An 18,238-nucleotide genomic window follows, 5' to 3' on the forward strand; every position below is an offset into this window, starting at 1 on the left:
AACATGCTTTACAGACTCGAAAAACAAACTTGTTTTACATGTCACTCAAACACAGAACCAGGAAACCATTTAAACTCAGTTCAAGGAAAGAAAAGCTGAAGTGTAGTTGAGCTGTTGTGTGTATGTGTTTCTGTATTCACGGAGCAAAATAGCAAGAGCCAGAAAACAGCTGAAGGGCAGAGCAAAGACAGAGTCTGATCAACCTCAGAGGAATATATCGTTCTGCTGAACACCAGCAGGTCATGACACTTCATTCACATGGATTTATTATGCACAAGTATGCATATATTTAAAGCAGCAGGGCTGGCCAACAGCAGCAGCTTTTTGAAGTCTGAGGCTTGTAAAGACACACACTGTAATTACATCTGTCAGACTCAATGAGCCGATCCTCTGAGACAAGCAAGAATCTCCTCAAGAGTGTGTGTGTGTGTGTGTGTGTGTGTACTGGTTTTCCCTATATTATGAGGGCCAAAGCTACACACGAAAATAGTAATGCCAGCACATTATGACCTTGTGGCAACATTTTTTGTTCACCATGAGGAAACAAGCTTAAAAAATCATCCAGAATGAAGTTGTTTGAAAATGTAAAAATGACTGTAGTATTGTGTGAGAGGTAAATTAAGGGTTAGGGGACAGAAAATACAGTTTGGACAATAGAAAAACCATTACACCTATGGAGAACCCCGTAAAACACTGAAACCAAACAAGTATGTGTGTGTTAGAGTGAAGTTACATGAGTGCTCTTGTTTTTGTGTCGTATCAAGACACAACGCTGTATAATGACATGGGTATGACACAGGTATTTCAAGGAGAGGGTGACTTATGAGGACATAACCCACGTCCCCATTTTTCTAATAAAATATACTTATAAATCATACAAAATGAGATTTTTTTTGAGAAAGTAAAAATGCACAAAGTTTCCTGTGACAGTTAGGTTTAGGTGTACGCAAGTATACAGCCGCGCTGCTAACAGTCCCACCACGTCTACTCAGTGTGTTTCTCTGTACAGGCCCGGTCCACCCAGGACGCGGTCTTCCCAGATGTCCTTCACTCCAGCGCTGGGACACCATGGACCCTGGGTGCATCCACAGCGGAGGACGCGAGCCAGGCCACGGGAGACGACTTCTCCCCCTCCTGCCTTCGAGATCTCCACCCAAGACCGCTTCGCTCCCCTCTATGAGACAGGACGCGACGCTGTGATCATCGGAGACTCCATCGTCTGACACGTAAGTGCTACGTTAGCCGAAGGTAAAGTGCACACTTATTGTTTGCCTGGTGCTCGTGTTCTCGATGTTTCTGCGCAGATACCCGCGATCCTGAAGGACGACGAGAGCCCCAGAGCGGTCGTGCTTCATGCCGGGGTTAACGACACCACGCTGCGGCAGACGGAGACGCTGAAGAGGGACTTCAGGAGCCTGATCGAGACGGTTCGCAGCACGACGCCCGCGGCGACGATCATCGTGTCAGGACCACTGCCCACGTATCGACGAGGACACGAAAGGTTCAGTAGACTTTTTGCTTTAAATGAATGGTTGTTGTCATGGTGTAAAGAACAGAAACTGCTATTTGTTAATAACTGGAATCTTTTCTGGGAGCGTCCTAGACTGTTTCGCGCTGATGGATTACACCCCAGCAGAATCGGAGCAGAGCTTCTCTCTGACAACATCTCCAGGACACTTCGCTCCATGTGACTAGTAAGACAATTCTCAAATAACCATTATGATGACTTTTGTTCCACCCGCTTAAGTTATAAAAGTACTTGTGCTGTAAAATCTATTAAGACTGTGTCTCTCTAGTGAGGTCAAAATATAAATTTAATGTAGAATCTAGAAAAAATCTAATCGTGATTAAACCAGAAACATGTAAAGTAAATGAACAAAAACAAGTTAGGCTCATAAATATTAGATCACTCACACCCAAAGCAGTTACTGTAAATGAAATGATCACAGATAATATTTTTGATGTACTCTGCTTGACTGAAACCTGGCTAAAACCAAATGATTATTTTGGTCTAAATGAGTCTACTCCACCAAACTACTGTTATAAACATGAGCCCCGTCAGACTGGTCGTGGCGGAGGTGTTGCAACAATATATAGTATTATTCTCAGTGTTACCCAAAAAACAGGATACAGGTGTAACTCATTTGAAATACTTCTGCTTAAAGGGGGGGGGGGGGGTGAAATGCTATTTCATGCATACTGAGTTTTTTTACACTGTTAAAGAGTTGGATTCCCATGCTAAACATGGACAAAGTTTCAAAAATTAAGTTGTACGTTTGAAGGAGTATTTTTGTTCCAATAATACTCCTTCCGGTTTGTCACAAGTTTCGGAAAGTTTTTTTCGAGTATGGCTCTGTGTGACGTTAGATGGAGCGGAATTTCCTTATATGGGTCCTGAGGCACTTCTGCCGGAAGAGAGCACGCTCCCGTATAACAGAAAAACAGCATTAAGGGACCAGTGGATGGAGTTTATTTTTACAGAGCATCAACAGAGTTGTGCAAGTGTTTGTGTTTGTTCCCTGCATTTCGAAGATGCTTGTTTTACAAACAAGGCCCAGTTTGACGACGGATTTGCATATCGTTTATTTCTTAAAGGGACAGTAAGTAGGAATTACTCCCATCTAGTCGTGAAATTGTATTTTGCATTCAAACTAATTTTGCTCTCCAGCGCCTCGCTTTTTCAAATGCGCGTTGCATCTACGGTAGGCGATATGTACCAAAAAGCTTTGACGGGATGTCTTCTAATAGCACTTCGTCGAGTTTTCCTTCAGGTGAACAGGTGTGTTATTTCAAACAAACTGCAACATGACCATAAACAAACGAATGTTACAGTATGAATTACTGACTGTGGAAAACATGAAATATTGTAATTAGTAGTTATGTCTTCTTTATTCGTTATATTTTCTGAATAATGTGCATTGTTAGATATAAAAAAAATATTGTAATATAGATTGTAACACTGACTTACCTGTCGAGAAGAAAACTGGCCACTTCAGCGTCTCTTTTGAAATCTTTATCCAGCATTAGCTCTTTCCACCTAGAAAAAGCTTCCCCGACATTAACTCTTGTTTTCTGTAATCTACGGTCACGTTTCCTTTTACGTTCTATTTTTGACTGTTTTGGCGACTATGTTTTCTTCTCCTGTGGCGCGGCATATGTATGGTCCATAATAAGAATGCAATCCAGACTTTTAAACTTGCCGGTGCAGTTTCAAGCGCCTCTCACTGCTCTGCACCTGCATTTCTGGCTCTGACCGAAAACGCGTTGTGGAAACGCGTTGGCTTAGTACTTTTTGTCCCTCTCTGCTATTATAGTTTTGCAAGATGGCGGAACTACATGGAAGCCTCCGTCGACCTACCCGTCCCATGTATATAAAGATAATAAACTCTTCATTTACGAGGATTAGTTTAAACATTGGCATAGGTATTTGTACACAATTGAGGGCATATTTATGAATAAAAATATTGATTTTAGATAATAAAATACCAAAAAAGTTACTTATTGTCCCTTTAAGGATAATGCAGTCCCAACGAAAAAGGGTCACGATCGTGTGTTGGAAAAAAACTTAAAACTGCTTCAAATATCTCTGTGTTGTTAACTTAGGTAACGGCGCGTAAGCACATCAAGTAAACAACATGTGATGTTGGCATAAAACTGCACTTTCCGAATATACACCTTAAAAAAAAAAAAAAAAAAAAAAAAAAGACGACAAAGTGGAACTTAGTCATTTTCCAAAACCGCTAAGCAAATATATACAGTTTCAGTACATACCACATAGAGACGCTGTTGTTGCTGCTGCTCTTGTTAAATTTCAGCCTCTGGATCTGATTCTGGATCATAAATATACGCTGAATCTGACTGTTAGCTATGGTTTGTTTTGGATGATGTTTTTCCCTCACGGTAATGTCACAGTTTCTAGCGCTCTCAACGCAAAATCCTACTCGCGCTCGTGATTCTTTAGCTCCGCCCACACGTGACGTGGCCTCCAGCCGCTCGTGTTTTTCCGGGAAAAAACGGTACAGACTAACTTTCTCTTAAAAATATTATAAAACTAAAGACTTTTTGGAGTTATGAAGGATGCAGTACTACTCTATAGGTACTCAAGATTAACAGGAGATTGATTGAAAATGAGCATTTCACTCCCCCTTTAAAGTTACACTGTCAGACATGCATAAATGACTGGAACATGGGCACTATTTTCTCTACTAGACGGATGTACTGTTACTTCATCTACAGTCAAAAATCTGCGTGTTATATTAAACAGTAACTTGACTTTTGAAAATGATATTTCCCATGTTACAAAAACTGCATTATTCCATCTTAGAAACATTGCCAAGCTACGAAACATGTTATCTGTTTCTGATGCAGAAAAGATAGTTCATGCATTCATGACCTCTAGACTGGACTATTGTAATGCACTTCTAGGTGGTTGTCCTGCTTCTTCAATAAACAAGCTACAGGTCGTCCAAAATGCAGCAGCTAGAGTCCTTACCAGGTCAAGAAAATATGATCATATTACCCCAATTTTACAGTCTCTGCACTGGCTACCTATTAAGTTCTGTATCAGTTACAAATTAACATTACTTACCTATAAGGCCCTAAATGGTTTAGCTCCTAACTAGCCTTCTACCACGTTAAAATCCATCACGCTCCCTAAGGTCACAAAACGCTGGACTTTTGGTCGTTCCTAGGATAGCAAAGTCTATCACTAAAGGAGGTAGAGCTTTCTCACATTTGGCTCCCAAACTCTGGAATAGCCTTCCTGATAATGTTCGGGGTTCAGACACACTCTCTCTGTTTAAATCTAGATTAAAAACGCATCTCTTTCGCCAAGCATTCGAATAATGTATCTCTTAAATTGTGAGTGTAGTTGCATCTGATCAAAGGCGCATTCTTATTCTTTATCTTGGGTTAAACTAAATATTGTAGAAACTTAATTTTCTGTAAAGTTGCTTTGTAACTATACAAATAAAATTGAATTGATTTGAAGTAGCTTGTTCAGGTGTGTTTTTTAGGGTTGGAGCTGACCTCTGCAGTGGCTCTCTAGGACTGAACTTGGCTCCCCCTGTAGACTTCTCATTATCAAGATTCCCCATTCCAAGTCCAGGAGAGTCACTTTGCTACAGATTTTAATTTGATCTGAATTAAATTCCGGAATCAACTAGTCAGTCTTTGAATTTAATTTAACAACAGCCAAGTGTGTCAAAACTAAATTAAGATGTGTCGAAACTAAACTCTGTAGGAATGAGGCTGTACTTGTTTTACACGTCACTCAAACACAAAACCAGGAAAGTATTTAAACTAATCAGTTCAAGGAAAGAGAAACGTAAGTTTGGTTGAGCTTTTGTGTGTTTGTGTCTTTATGTTCATGCAGTAAAAATGGCAGAAGCCAGAATTTCAGTGAATCAGAAGGAGTTTGGGTGTGCAGTGTGCCTGGATCTGCTGAAGGATCCAGTGACCATCCAGTGTGGACACAGTTACTGTAAGATCTGTATTACAGACTGCTGGGATCAGGAGGATCAGAAGAGAGTCTACAGCTGTCCTCGGTGCAGAGAGACCTTCAGTCCAAGACCTGATTTATCTAGAAACACCATGCTGGCTGAAGTGGTGGAGAAACTGAAGAAGACCAAACTTTCTGCTGACTGTGATGCTGAAGCTGAAGATGTGCAGTGTGACGTCTGTACTGGAAGAAAATACAAAGCTGTCAAGTCCTGTCTGATGTGTGTGAACTCTTACTGTCAGAATCACCTCGAACAACACGAGAGTTGGTTTAAAGGAAAGAGACACAATTTGACTGATGCCACTGGACGACTGCAGGAGATGATCTGCCAGAAACATGAGAAGATCCTTGAGATCTTCTGTCGCACTGATCAGAAATGTATATGTGTGCTGTGTACGGTGGATGAACATAAAAACCACGACACTGTATCAGCTGCAGCACAGAGAACAGAAAAACAGGTATTTAAAGCTAAACACTGATGCAGTATTTCTAAACATATTTATATCAGCACCCATATTTCACGAGTTCACACTTACATTTGATTAGCTGAAGTATTGTAATGCATATTTGCTGTGCTGTCCGGGGAAGGGCTCCGAGCTCAGTAATGGCCCGAACATAGAGTACCCCCCCCCCCCATATATAAAAGTGTAAAATGAACTCTTAAGTGAAGGAGATGGGGTGGAGGGGGGATGCTGATAAACCGTCAATGGAGACAGGTAAGTCAGCTGTATTTATACCCTAGTGTTGATTATATTAAGTGTGCTCCACCTGTGCTAATTAGGCTAAGTATCTGACGTGCTCCTCACGAACATTGTTAATGAAATTTCATTTCACAAGTTCACACTTACATATAATTAGCTGAAGTATTATAATGCATATTTGGCGTGCTGTCCGGGGAAGGGCTCAGAGCTCAGGAATGACCCGAACCTAGAGTACCCCCAAAAAAGGAATAACGGAAAGGACAGCCACCAGACTAAGGACCCCCCACAATAGCATTGAGATCTGGCGGGGGTTGATATTTTGGATCAGGACTCAGGACATTGAACGGGTAAGCCTCACCAGGCGAGGGGAAAAGATTTAGACAGCGTTTGGCGGGAGGTCGAGACTCTTGTCTTCGCATGCTGAGCCTCGTCACCCGTCAAACAGGAACGAAAAGTAAGGTGGCCATGACACTCTCGCTGATGTCCGATGGTAGCTCAATACTTAAGGTAGGGGTGGGCGATATCTCGATATTTAAAATATATAGAGATATTTTTTAACACAATATGGATACGTATACATCGATATGTTTATATTTAATTCTTATTCCGCCACTTTGCTTGTTTGTCTTCTCTGTGCTGTGCTCGCCCCCACCTCCTTGTTTTTGTTCCCCCTTCCCTCGTGTGTTGTCGCATTGAACATGGCGTCATCCTCAACCAGACCGGAGACTACAGAACAAAAAAAAAAGGACAACTGGCTCCATTATATGGAGATATCTCGGTTTTAAGGCGTTGGGCGATCAGCAGCCAGATGTCTATTGTAGGGCCCTATGATTTCTGCAATTAAGAAAATGCGGACGGAATCGCGGAATCCAGTCATAAAAACAGAATTAAAAGTTTAATGTGGAATGTCATGGAATTTGTCAAATTTTTCATGAATTAATCAATAGTAGGTCATTGCACTCACATTAAATCGCGATATGGACTAATATCTGTTAATATTAAACCGGAAAAGTCTATTTAAATATGAATCCTGCTTGTTCTGTGTGTCTGTGTTAATGAATGGAGCAAAAACGCGCATGATGCTCGCACTGATTTCAGCTTCTGTCATCTCACTAAATAAGGACGTGAACACATGAACAACATCTCCAGAACTGCACTGAGAGTCACTTCATGAGCATATGACTGTTTGATTTGAGTAAAACTAGCGTCATATCACATCATAGACTGTAGTATCACATACACAGAACTGTAAAGGTAAACCCGTCAAAATAAAAGTATTTGCAAGAAATCTATTACTATTGTTCAGCAGAATATACATAGAATACTACTACTACTTCTATTAAAATGAAACAAACATAATTTAAGGAATAATCACAAAACATTTCTTCCATGTTTTATTTTTAATAGTAAATCCCCTTTGTTACCCAAAAAAAAAAAAATTTTGCTTAATTTTCAATAATTAAAAGATAAATTAAATGAATGTTTTATGCCTTCATTTGATAACCAGATAAATGTAAATACACAGAATTTCAGAGGGGAAAAAACATTTCACATAAGGCTATTTTTAGAAATAAAATTAACAAATTAAGTTGTTTTTATGCATTTAAATAATTACACATGCTACAGAATTACACAACACAGAATTAGGTAACAATAAAACATAGTGAAGAAAAAAATTGAACATTTCATAGGGCCCTAAACATGTAATATTTGGAATATTTTTTTTTGCAGTAGTTTTGGGAGGTTATTTTTCCTGTAAAGATATCGAGATATAGCAAAATATATCGAGATATATTTTTTGCTCCATATCGCCCAGCCCTAACTTAAGGCATCGAATGGGTAAGCCTCTCCTATCATAGCATGGAGAAAGTAAAAGTTTATGTGGCTGGGAGACTCTCGCCGACATCCGATGGGAGCTCAATTCTCAAGGCATCGAATGGTTAAGCATCACCAACCGTAGAAAGGAAAACATAAGGTTGTCTAGCGGGGAGGCTCTCGCCGGCATCCGAAGGGAGCTCAATACTCAAGGCATCGAACGGGTAAGCCTCTCCAGACATAAGATGGAAAGGGTAAAGTTGTGTTGCCAGGAGGCTCTCGCCGACATCTGATGGGAGCTCAATATTCAAGGCATTGAACGGGTAAGCCTCGTTGACCATAGGAGGAAAAGGTAAGTGTGTGTGGCCAGGAGGCTCTGCCAGCATCGGACTGTGCCTGACAGGTAGTTCAATACTAAGAACAATTTGTTTGTCTAAAAGGGTGGAAGCTATGAGGATCACTTGCATAATTGTTTAACAAATCCAATGAGCTGCTTCCGATAACAAGTCAAAAAATAAATCGAATTTCCTGTGTCAGTGTACCCCAAATAAGTGCCATAAATCAGCGATAGGGTCAGTCTTATCGTCATATTGTCAGTGTAACTAATGATCACAGGGAACGAGAGGTCCAAATGCAGTGTGTTTAATGGGTAATCCAAAAATCAGTATCCAAACAGGCAAGAGGTCATAACAATAAAATTAGTCCAGAACTAGAACTAGAAACTAGAAAACACAAGGGAACGTGAGAAAACCGGATGACGGAAAAACAAGGACTCCATGAAAACAGAATGAAAACAGACCGGTATATATGGACAGGTGATGACTATGAAAGTAAAGACAGCTGAATGTAATTAACAGGTGTGCAATTAACCGTGATGAAGGGACAAGGCTTTGTGGGAAATATAGTGCCTGCAGTGGGGTGCCTATGGGGAAGTGAGACCACTAGTGGACACCCAGGGAACAACAGACCAGACATTGTGACATTACCCCCTCCTCTAAGGAGCGGCTCCCAGATGCTCCACCGAACTCAAAACAAACCAAGGAACACAGAGACCAGGAGGGAGGTAAACTGGTGGAGGATAAAGGGGAGGGATGGAGGGCAAGGTCCAAAGCGGGAAACAGAGACAAGAAGTGAAAAACAAAACAACAACCACAAGGAGACCAGGAGGGAGGTGGACCGGTGGAGGACCAGGGGGAGGGACGGAAGGCCAGCTTCACAGAGGGAAACAGAGACAGGAAGTGAAAAAACAAAACAAAACAACAATCACAAGGAGACCAGGAGGGAGGAGTACTGGCGGAGTACCAGGGGGATGGATGGAGGGCCAGGTTCATAGAGGAAAACAGAGAGAGAAAAAACAAAACAACAACAAAACAAAAAGGCCAGGAGGGAACAGAAAGTTCAGGGGCCCAGGGCCAAGCCGACAGGGCAGGAATCCAGGGTGGAACAGGTGGAACTGGAGCTGTGCAGTCGACAGAGAAGCCCACCAGGGCGGCGCAGAAGACCACCACAGCCGTGCAGTTGAGACAGAAGCCCACCAGGGTGGCGTAGAAGACCACCACAGCCATGCGGTCGAGACAGAAGCCCACCAGGTCGGCACAAAAGACCACCACAGCCGTACGGTCGAGACAAACAAGGCTCTGGAAGTTCCGCAGAGACGTGGAGAAGCTCTGGTAGTTCAGCAGAGACGTGGAGAGACTCTGGGAGTTCAGCAGAGATGTGGAGAGGCTCTGGTAGTTCAGCAGATATGTGAAGAGGCTCTGGTAGATCCTTGGTGTTTTGACTGGATTCTGTAAGGTCAACTGAGACTTGAATTCGTTCAGGAAGATCAATGGTGACTTGACTGGACTCAGAAAGATCAACGGTGACTTGACTTTGCTCATGAAGATCAACCGTGACTTGCCTTTGCTCATGAAGATCAACGGGGACTTGCCTTTGCTCATGAAGAACATCTTTGACTTGACTTTGCCCATGAAGAACACCGGTGACTTGACTCCTGAGGTCTAACTGTGGTAATGCTTAACTCATGAGTGTTAATAATTAATTAATTACATTTATATAGCGCTTTTCTAGGCACTCAAAGCGCTTTACATAGTCAGGGGGTATCTCCTCATCCACCACCAGAGTGCAGCATCCACCTGGATGATGTGACGGCAGTCATATTGCGCCAGAACGCCCACCACACACCAGCTTACTGGTGGAGAGGAGACAGAGTGATGAAGCCAATCAGCAGATATGGGGATTGTTAGGAGGCCATGGTCAGAGGCCAATGGGCGAATTTAGTCAGGATGCCGAGGTCACACCTGTACTCTTTTTCGAAAGACATCCTGGGATTTTTAATGACCACAGAGAGTCAGGACCTTGGTTTATTGTCTCATCCGATGGACATGTTAATGGTGACTTGACCTAACTCTGGAGGGTCAATGGGAACCTGACTTGACTCTGGAGGGTCAAGGGGAACATGACTCGACTCTGGAGGGATCACGGGGACCTGATGTGCGTGGTCATAATGGAAGCGCGGTGCGACGCGCCCGTTTTTTCCAGGCGCGTCCGCACCGCATCGAGTTAAAAACATTTCAACTTTTTCATCCGTTTTAGGCGTCCATGCAACAGAAGTCGCCCCTCTTCGGTACAAGCTTCTCGGTTTGGGTTGGCTGGTCATCTTGTTGAGAATTACCCTGGTCTAAACCGCGTCTACTACCGTCTTCCTCCATGTTTGTTTATGTATTGCAGCGTGCATGGGCATGCCGTTGCGTGAGGTGCATCTTGACGTAAAATTCTGCCGTAAACGCCTTATCATGGCGTAAACGATAGAGCCTTATATAAAATGATAGACATTTTCTATCGTCCAGACGATATATTTCGTCATATCGCCCAGCCCTATTATGAACCCCAAAAAACCAAAGATCTCCAGCTCATCCATCTCCCGCTCAGGCACAGGGTTGTCCAGGCAGGCATTAAAAAGTTCTTTCAGTGCCTCATAATTGTACCCCATGCCTACCGCCATAGTCCAGAACAATTGCGCTAAACCACCCACCTCACTCCCCTTTTGACAGAGGGTGGTTAATTTTTGGAATCTCCCCCTCCGCTCCTCCATGCTGGCTGGGGAACGGACACGAAATCCCACACCGCTAGATCTGGGCAGATGGAGTCCTTCTGTAATGAATGATCACAGGAACGAGTGATCCAAATGCAGTGTGTTTGATGGGTAATCCAAAAATCAGTATCCAAACAGGCAAGAGGTCATAACCCTAAAATAAGTCCAGAAACAAAACAAACAAGAAACTAGAAACTAGAAAACACAAGGGAACGCGAGAAAACCGGATGAAGGAAAAACAAGAACTCCATGAAAACAGAATGAAAACAGACCGGTGTATATAGACAGGTGATGATGATGAAAGTGAAAACAGCTGTGTGCAATTAACAGGTGTGCAATTAACCGTGATGAAGGGACAAGGCTTTGTGGGAAATGTAGTGCCTGCAGTGGGGTGCCTATGGGGAAGTGAGACCATTAATGGACACCCAGGGAAACACAGGCCAGACACCGTGACAGTCAGCCCATGGAATCGACGATACATATCGACGATATAATCGTGCATGGGAGGAGTAAGAGAGAGACCATTATTCTTGTCATAGCATAACTATTTGCCATTTTAAACCATGAAGGTGCATGAAAGAGAGCCTCTGGAATTCCCAATAATCAAAAAATATATACTTTCAGACGTACTTATGAACTGAAGTTAAACATAAAAATACTATATTTAAAACAGCTATAAAACAGCTCATATATAGTCGGGCACAACTGTCATCTCGCTTGTCCTGTGACAAAATTGCCGCATCAGCGCATGGAAGTTATCAGTCTAAATGTTCTGCAAAATCAGTCAACGGTGAAAAACCATAGTAGATTTCTTTTAAAGTCCAACAATTTAACCCTAATATGGACGTAAACGAACACGTTAGATATAAAGTATCCAAAACAGGTAAGTTCATATATTTGGAGTGAAGTTCAGTTGAACTGATGAATTGGTCATACAGCGCTCCAGACCATGCACCTCATGATGAGACCGACGCACTGCCACAGAAACAAGAATGAGATGCATTCTAACTGTGATATATGTCCCCAAATAAATTGGTCCTGCCAGAATAATTGCATGAAACTTATGTCTGTATCATCTCAGTGAGGTTTAAACATGCACAGTAAGGCAAACGCAATGTCTTCGGACATTTCAGTGTGGATGACGACTCGTGGTTAAAAATAGCATCGTCATCCGACAGAATTATGTCATACCGTTTTAGCAAAACCTGCATTTAACATCTTCACCTAAAAATGCATTGATTTACAACACACGGTCTGCGCCGCTAGTGGAGGCAGCCTCAAGCCGAGGAAGCGAGAGAGACTTGATGCGGTGAGAAGTGGGGTGCAGCCCAGGCTGGTTGAATGCCTGCTGCTGCTGCGATCCAGCACTTGAGGAGAGCTGGGTCTTGGGCGGGATGATCCTGATGTCGAGCGGGGCAAGCTCGGGGCTTTGCACGGTCTATTGGCCACAACGTGTGGTTTTGGCATGAAGAGCAGCTGTCGAAAATGCACTATAAACCTAATCAAACCTATCAACACAATCTTTCTTTAAATATGCTTTGATTAAGCAATAGAGTAGAGTAAAGAGCAGGGGTCGGCAACCTAAGACTATAGGGAAACTGCTTACTGACATACATTTAGAGGTAATAACTTCTTATAGTCACACAGCCTGTTAGGAGCTATAAATACTATTAAAGTGTGAAAATTAACTTGTGCTAGTCTACAGATGTGCACCCGAATGCTGCACATACTAGGCACTTCGGATCAAAGCCTCAGCGGTCTAACGGCGCTCGTCAATGTCAAAATGACTGAGATGACCAATCAAATCAAAGTAGGCGTGGTTTACTGTTCACAGAAGAAGAGCACGAAGCATCAGTTTAATGTTAAAGAGAGCGAGGTAAGATGAAGCTGCAAATCATTTAATATTAGTCAACTTTTAATGATATGTTTTAAAATAGAAATGTTAAACGACCAAAAGCTATATCCAGTGATGCAATTTTTTACCCTCAAATATGGCCGAGAGATAATGCTTAGTTACTTAAAAAACTATTTTACCCCCCCCCCCATTGCTGAGAAATGTAATGTATCGATTCAGTATCGCTGAGAGTCGCATGGCAGCGCTGACAAGTTTATGAGCTTTAGCTGAATGTTACTGTTTGCACAGCGCGATCCCAGATCTCTGAACTGAACGGTTTTAATGCATTGACCTCGTCACACAGGCATACAGTGACGTTCATCACACTGTATATCTGCTATTCATGAAACTTTTGAAAAGTTATAAAAACTCTTTATGAAAAAATCCTCAGAAACTATTTGCATGAAAATCGAACAGGCCTATTTTTTTTATTGTATCATGTAAAAATGTGTATGTACTGTATAAATACAGAATGTGTTAAAAAAGAGGGGTTGTCAACCCCTGGTATAGATTGAACAGAATAGACCTGTTCTTTGACAAAAAATATACTTTCATCAGTCAAAAAAGAAGCTCTGCCACACAGCAGAAACACTGTCGATGTGAAGCTCTACTTTTCTGTCAATTTCACTTAATATAATACTTAAGCATGCACTGTGAGAAACTCCTTAATCATGATAATTAATGTACGATGATTGTAACTGATCATCACTTCTGGAGTTTGAACCTACAGCCATTGGTTACTAGTTCCACAATTACTGGATTTATCTGTTGACATGATTATTCAATGACAGTAGCTGTATTTGTCATCTGTTTGTCTTCCAGCACCAGCTGAAGGAGACACAGAAGATATTCCAGCAGAGAATCCAGCAGAGAGAGAAAGATCTCCAGCAGCTGAGAGAGACTGTGGAGTCTCAGAAGGTGAGTCTGGAGAAGAAGAGAAGTTTGTCTCCGTCTCAGTTCAGACTCACTGAAGCTGAATCACTGTGTGTCCTAACAGCGCTCTGCACAGATAGCAGTGAAGGACAGTGAGAGGATCTTTACTGAGCTCATCCGCTCCATTGAGAGAAGCCGCTCTGAGCTGATACGACTGATCAGAGATCAGGAAAAGACTGCAGTGAGTCGAGCTGAAGAACGACTGGAACGACTGGAGCAGGAGATCAATGATCTGAGGAGGAGAGACACTGAGCTGGAGCAGCTTTCACACACACAGGATCACATCCAGTTCCTGCAGGTAACACAAGTCTAGATGATCTAAGTCTAGAAATGTTCATTCAATGCACACTGAACATGAAAATATAACCAACATAACTGTTTGTTTGCAATAGATTTGCGAATGAATGTTTGGGATCACCTGGAAATCACATATAGTTTTAGTGTAAGAGACAAATACTAAAATCTGTAGATCTAATATGATTTAATGAATATGAGAAGAATGGGAAAAAGCTGATGCTGTGAAAGTGCTGGACTGAGGTGATGTTGGTGCAGGTTATTGGGTGAAGTGTGTATTAGAGACCTGCACTCCTGCGGGACCCAATGGATCAGTTCGAGGCACGGGGCAACTCTTGATGGGCGAGTGGAGCTGCAGAAGGGTAGAGACTTGTGTGTGTGTGTGTGGGATGTGAGAGAATAAAATGATTTGTGGGACTCCCGCCAAATAGAAATATCTAAACATAAAATGTCTAAAAACATATAAATTGTTATTCATCTGTACGAAAGCAAAAATAACAACTAATATTAACACTAAAATTATTAAAATGCAAAAGCTAGGCAGAGTTTCTGTTTAAAACACGTTTAAATCTTTGCACAATGTAACTAATCGCAGACATAGCTGTTGATTTCTGGAACGCAAGGACCAATCAGAGGTCATTACGTTAGAATCCACTCATAGCATTGCTGAATTCTGTGTGCTCATAAATCCTCTCATTTAACACATGAAGTGTAGACATTGTGTATGATTCACTGGGCATATGTTTGTTGTGTAATAACAGAGCTTTATGAGATCGCGATGAACTGAGATGTCAGCTTTTAGTGATAATCAGGAGCGCTGTTTCAGATAAACCAAATACTTTGACAGAAAAATCCATCAGTAACACTAAGTCTCTAGTGTGGAGCTGATTAGTTTTGATTTCTGTTTTCTGTAGAGTTTCCAGTCTCTCTCAGCACCTCCTGAATCTACAGAAGGAAATGATGATCCCTTCAGTTCTCTCTTCTCTTCTGATGATCTGAGAGAATCTGTCCATCAGCTGAGAGACAAACTGGAGGATTTCTGCAAAGAGGAGCTCAAGAAGATCTCAGACAGAGGTAAAGTCCTGGAGATTCATCTGCTCTCTGAAACCAGCCCATCATCATCTCGATTTTTAAGACATAAGTGTTCATTGAATCGATTGTAAATTCGATTTTCCATGTCTAAAAAAAGACGTTTCCTTTTTCAATGTCAAATAACGGACAAACGTAAAGAGAGCGCTGGAAACGCACAAGTCAGCAATATTTCTTATTTATTGGCATTAAGTTTCATGCAGAATAACAAACAGCAACAGGAGTACAACATTCCCGAAAAAATATATTTGCTGCATTTATGATTTAGGCAATTCAAAAATCTTCAAGATTATTTTAAATAATGATCAATCCATTTCAAACAACTGTTCAAAAAAATTAACTTTAAATGGACTTGAGAACAGGCCATGTATGTTTTTCCTTATTGAATGTAACCGACACTTAGTCTAGGCGGCACTAGGCAGGCATGCGCAAAAAGGCTAGGGCCATTACAAATTTATAAAACAAGTCGGTCAACATTTTCAGGGTCCAGAGCAGGGCGTTTTTTATTCACTGTATGTCCAGCTGTTGAGAAGACGCGCTCCGAACGCACTGATGTCCTAGGGACACTCAGGTACAGCTGCGCAAGGTGGGGGTATTACCGGTCGCTGTCAGCTTGCAATGGTCCTTTTCATAACTCAGAATCTCCTGTAACTAGATGCGCGAATGAGGCGAATTCCAGACCTCCAGACGCACATAAAAGCATCTTTACATTAAGGGCCGTTTCATAGTCAATGCATCTGTACGCATATGCATCCCCGAAGCTACGCATCGTTACGCTTCGGCCGCCATTATGTGTCGGTGCGTAGCCAAATGTGTCGTCCTAGTTTTTGATATGCGACGCGCCGATGCACGCAATACTATGCGTTGTCAGTGGGGGCGACATTGCAAGTATTGTACATTAATTCAAGTATATTGTGTTTACAGAAGAAGAAGGTTTGAATACAATGGCGGGCGAAGAGGAAAAATTATGCGAACTTATACGTATTCATCCACATTTATACGACATCCTAAAATACTGGAAATGTCTCTCCTTGTCCAGGCTTCGCATGGGAAGCACCAGAGACACAAACTCCCCGTCCTGATCTCTTTTTTGATTTAAAGGGCTAACATACAACCGTCTATCTCTGCGTTGCCTTTGTTGCCGCCGATGTAAAATCAGCAACAGAATAGACTCCTCTTCAGTTGCCATTGTGATCTGAATATCATGCGACCCAACTACCCCCTGTTACGTGAGCGGTGACGCTTGCGTCCACTGTTTAGACTATGAAAGGAAGCGCGTCGCTCTCGTTGCTTGCTCGCGTTTCTCGCGTTGACTATGTAACGGCCCTAACTGTCTTAACATTGAAATCATTTCACCGGACGCTCTATTCGCGTTTGGAGTGAACGCAGCATAAGAGGTCACTTTTGACGTCACTGAGTCTTATAGGCGCGTATTTTCTGTCTAGCTTTTGCAAGGAATACTGCACTTTCGGAATTCTTAATTTTTTTCATGCTTGTTTGTGAATTTTGTTACGTTTTTTTTATTGTTTAATTATTTTTTAATTAATAGTGTTACATATTTGATTAAAATCGATTCCCTATTTTCATTTTCGAAACATTTTGGTTGGTCTGATCGATTGTGCAATCGATTTTCGAACTAAAAGTGACAGTCCTATTTCATATCATGGAGAACATCATATTATAAATGTCTTAGGAATGGATGCAGGATCATGAGAATAACACTGTTCATGTCTGTTGATTTCCACAGTCACATTCATCAGGACCAGGAAGAACTTCCTACAATGTAAGTCAGTAAGAAAACAAGCAGAAAATCTCAATGAGTGTGTTCATGTTGTTCCTGAAGAAGGTGACAGAAGAGTTTTATAATTGATGATGTAAATGATGATGTGCACAGATGTGTTTTATCTCCGTCAGATTCGCATCAGTTCACTCTGGATCCGAACACAGTGAACAAACTCCTCCATCTGTCTGAGAACAACGGAGTGATTACTAACACTGGCATAGATCAGTCGTATCCTGATCATCCAGACAGATTTGATGTGTCTCAGGTGTTGTGTAGAGAGAGTGTGTGTGGACGCTGTTACTGGGAGATTGAGTGGAGTGGAGATAATGGTGTGTTTATATCAGTGTCATATAAGAGCATCAGCAGGAAGGGACGGGTTGTTGAGAGTCGGTTTGGACATAATGATCAGTCCTGGAGTTTATTCTGCTCTCCCTCCAGCTACTCAGTCAGACACAATAACATAGAGTCTGTTCTCCATGTAGAATTCACCAGCAGTAGAATAGGAGTGTATGTAGATCACAGAGCAGGAACTCTGTCCTTCTTCAGCATCTCTGACAAAATGAGCCTCATCCACACAGTCCAGACCACATTCACTCAGCCGCTCTATCCTGGGTTTTGGGTTAATGGTGGATCATCAGTGAAACTGTGTTGATGAATCAGAATATATTGATGAGAGATTCTACTCATAACACTTTGAGGTGCATGATTAATCAGTAACAGTGAAATGTTATATTCTCTTCTTTACTCTTCATATTATTAATACTGTAGCTGAACTTATGTCACTGAAATAACATGTTAGAACAATGGGTTAAAGGGGGGGTGAAATGCTCGTTTTCACTCAATCTCCTGTTAATCTTGAGTACCTATAGAGTAGTACTGCATCCTTCATAACTCCAAAAAGTCTTTAGTTTTATTATATTTTTAAGAGAAAGATAGTCTGTACTAGGGATGCACCGAAATGAAAATTCTTGGCCGATACCGAAAACCGAAAAAGAGAAAACCAAGGCCGAAAACCGAAACCGAAACACCGAAAGAAATTATGCCAATTATTAGTACCATTGCATTTATTGCTATGACCGTGTACTAACTTTACTAAAATTAAGACATTGCAATTGCATAAATTAATATTAAAGTT

At 41.7% G+C, this 18,238-nt stretch overlaps 2 protein-coding genes across 3 annotated transcripts in view; one reads left to right on the forward strand and one right to left on the reverse strand.

Moving 5' to 3' along the window:
• cdk14 (cyclin dependent kinase 14) overlaps positions 1-18,238 on the reverse strand; it is a 155,387-nt gene that overhangs the window by 69,934 nt on the left and 67,215 nt on the right. The gene's annotated exons all lie outside the window — the stretch shown is intronic.
• LOC113115793 (E3 ubiquitin/ISG15 ligase TRIM25-like) lies at positions 5,258-17,889 on the forward strand. Its single transcript, XM_026283413.1, has 7 exons — positions 5,258-5,958; positions 13,827-13,922; positions 14,002-14,235; positions 15,146-15,310; positions 16,491-16,507; positions 17,072-17,103; positions 17,235-17,889. Exons 1-7 carry the CDS (start codon positions 5,380-5,382, stop codon positions 17,753-17,755), a joined length of 1,644 nt encoding a protein of 547 aa, XP_026139198.1. The 5' UTR covers positions 5,258-5,379; the 3' UTR covers positions 17,756-17,889.

The sequence above is a fragment of the Carassius auratus genome, chromosome 16 (genome assembly GCF_003368295.1).
Source record: "Carassius auratus strain Wakin chromosome 16, ASM336829v1, whole genome shotgun sequence".
Classification (NCBI taxonomy): Eukaryota; Metazoa; Chordata; class Actinopteri; order Cypriniformes; family Cyprinidae; genus Carassius; species Carassius auratus.

Bases quoted from the DNA above. Each gene is read 5' to 3' on its own strand.
- LOC113115793 (XM_026283413.1), top strand. From the start codon at position 5,380: ATGGCAGAAGCCAGAATTTCAGTGAATCAGAAGGAGTTTGGGTGTGCA. The intron at 5,959-13,826 runs GTATTTAAAGCT...TTTGTCTTCCAG, and splicing joins CACAGAGAACAGAAAAACAG to CACCAGCTGAAGGAGACACA. The intron at 14,236-15,145 runs GTAACACAAGTC...TGTTTTCTGTAG, and splicing joins ATCACATCCAGTTCCTGCAG to AGTTTCCAGTCTCTCTCAGC.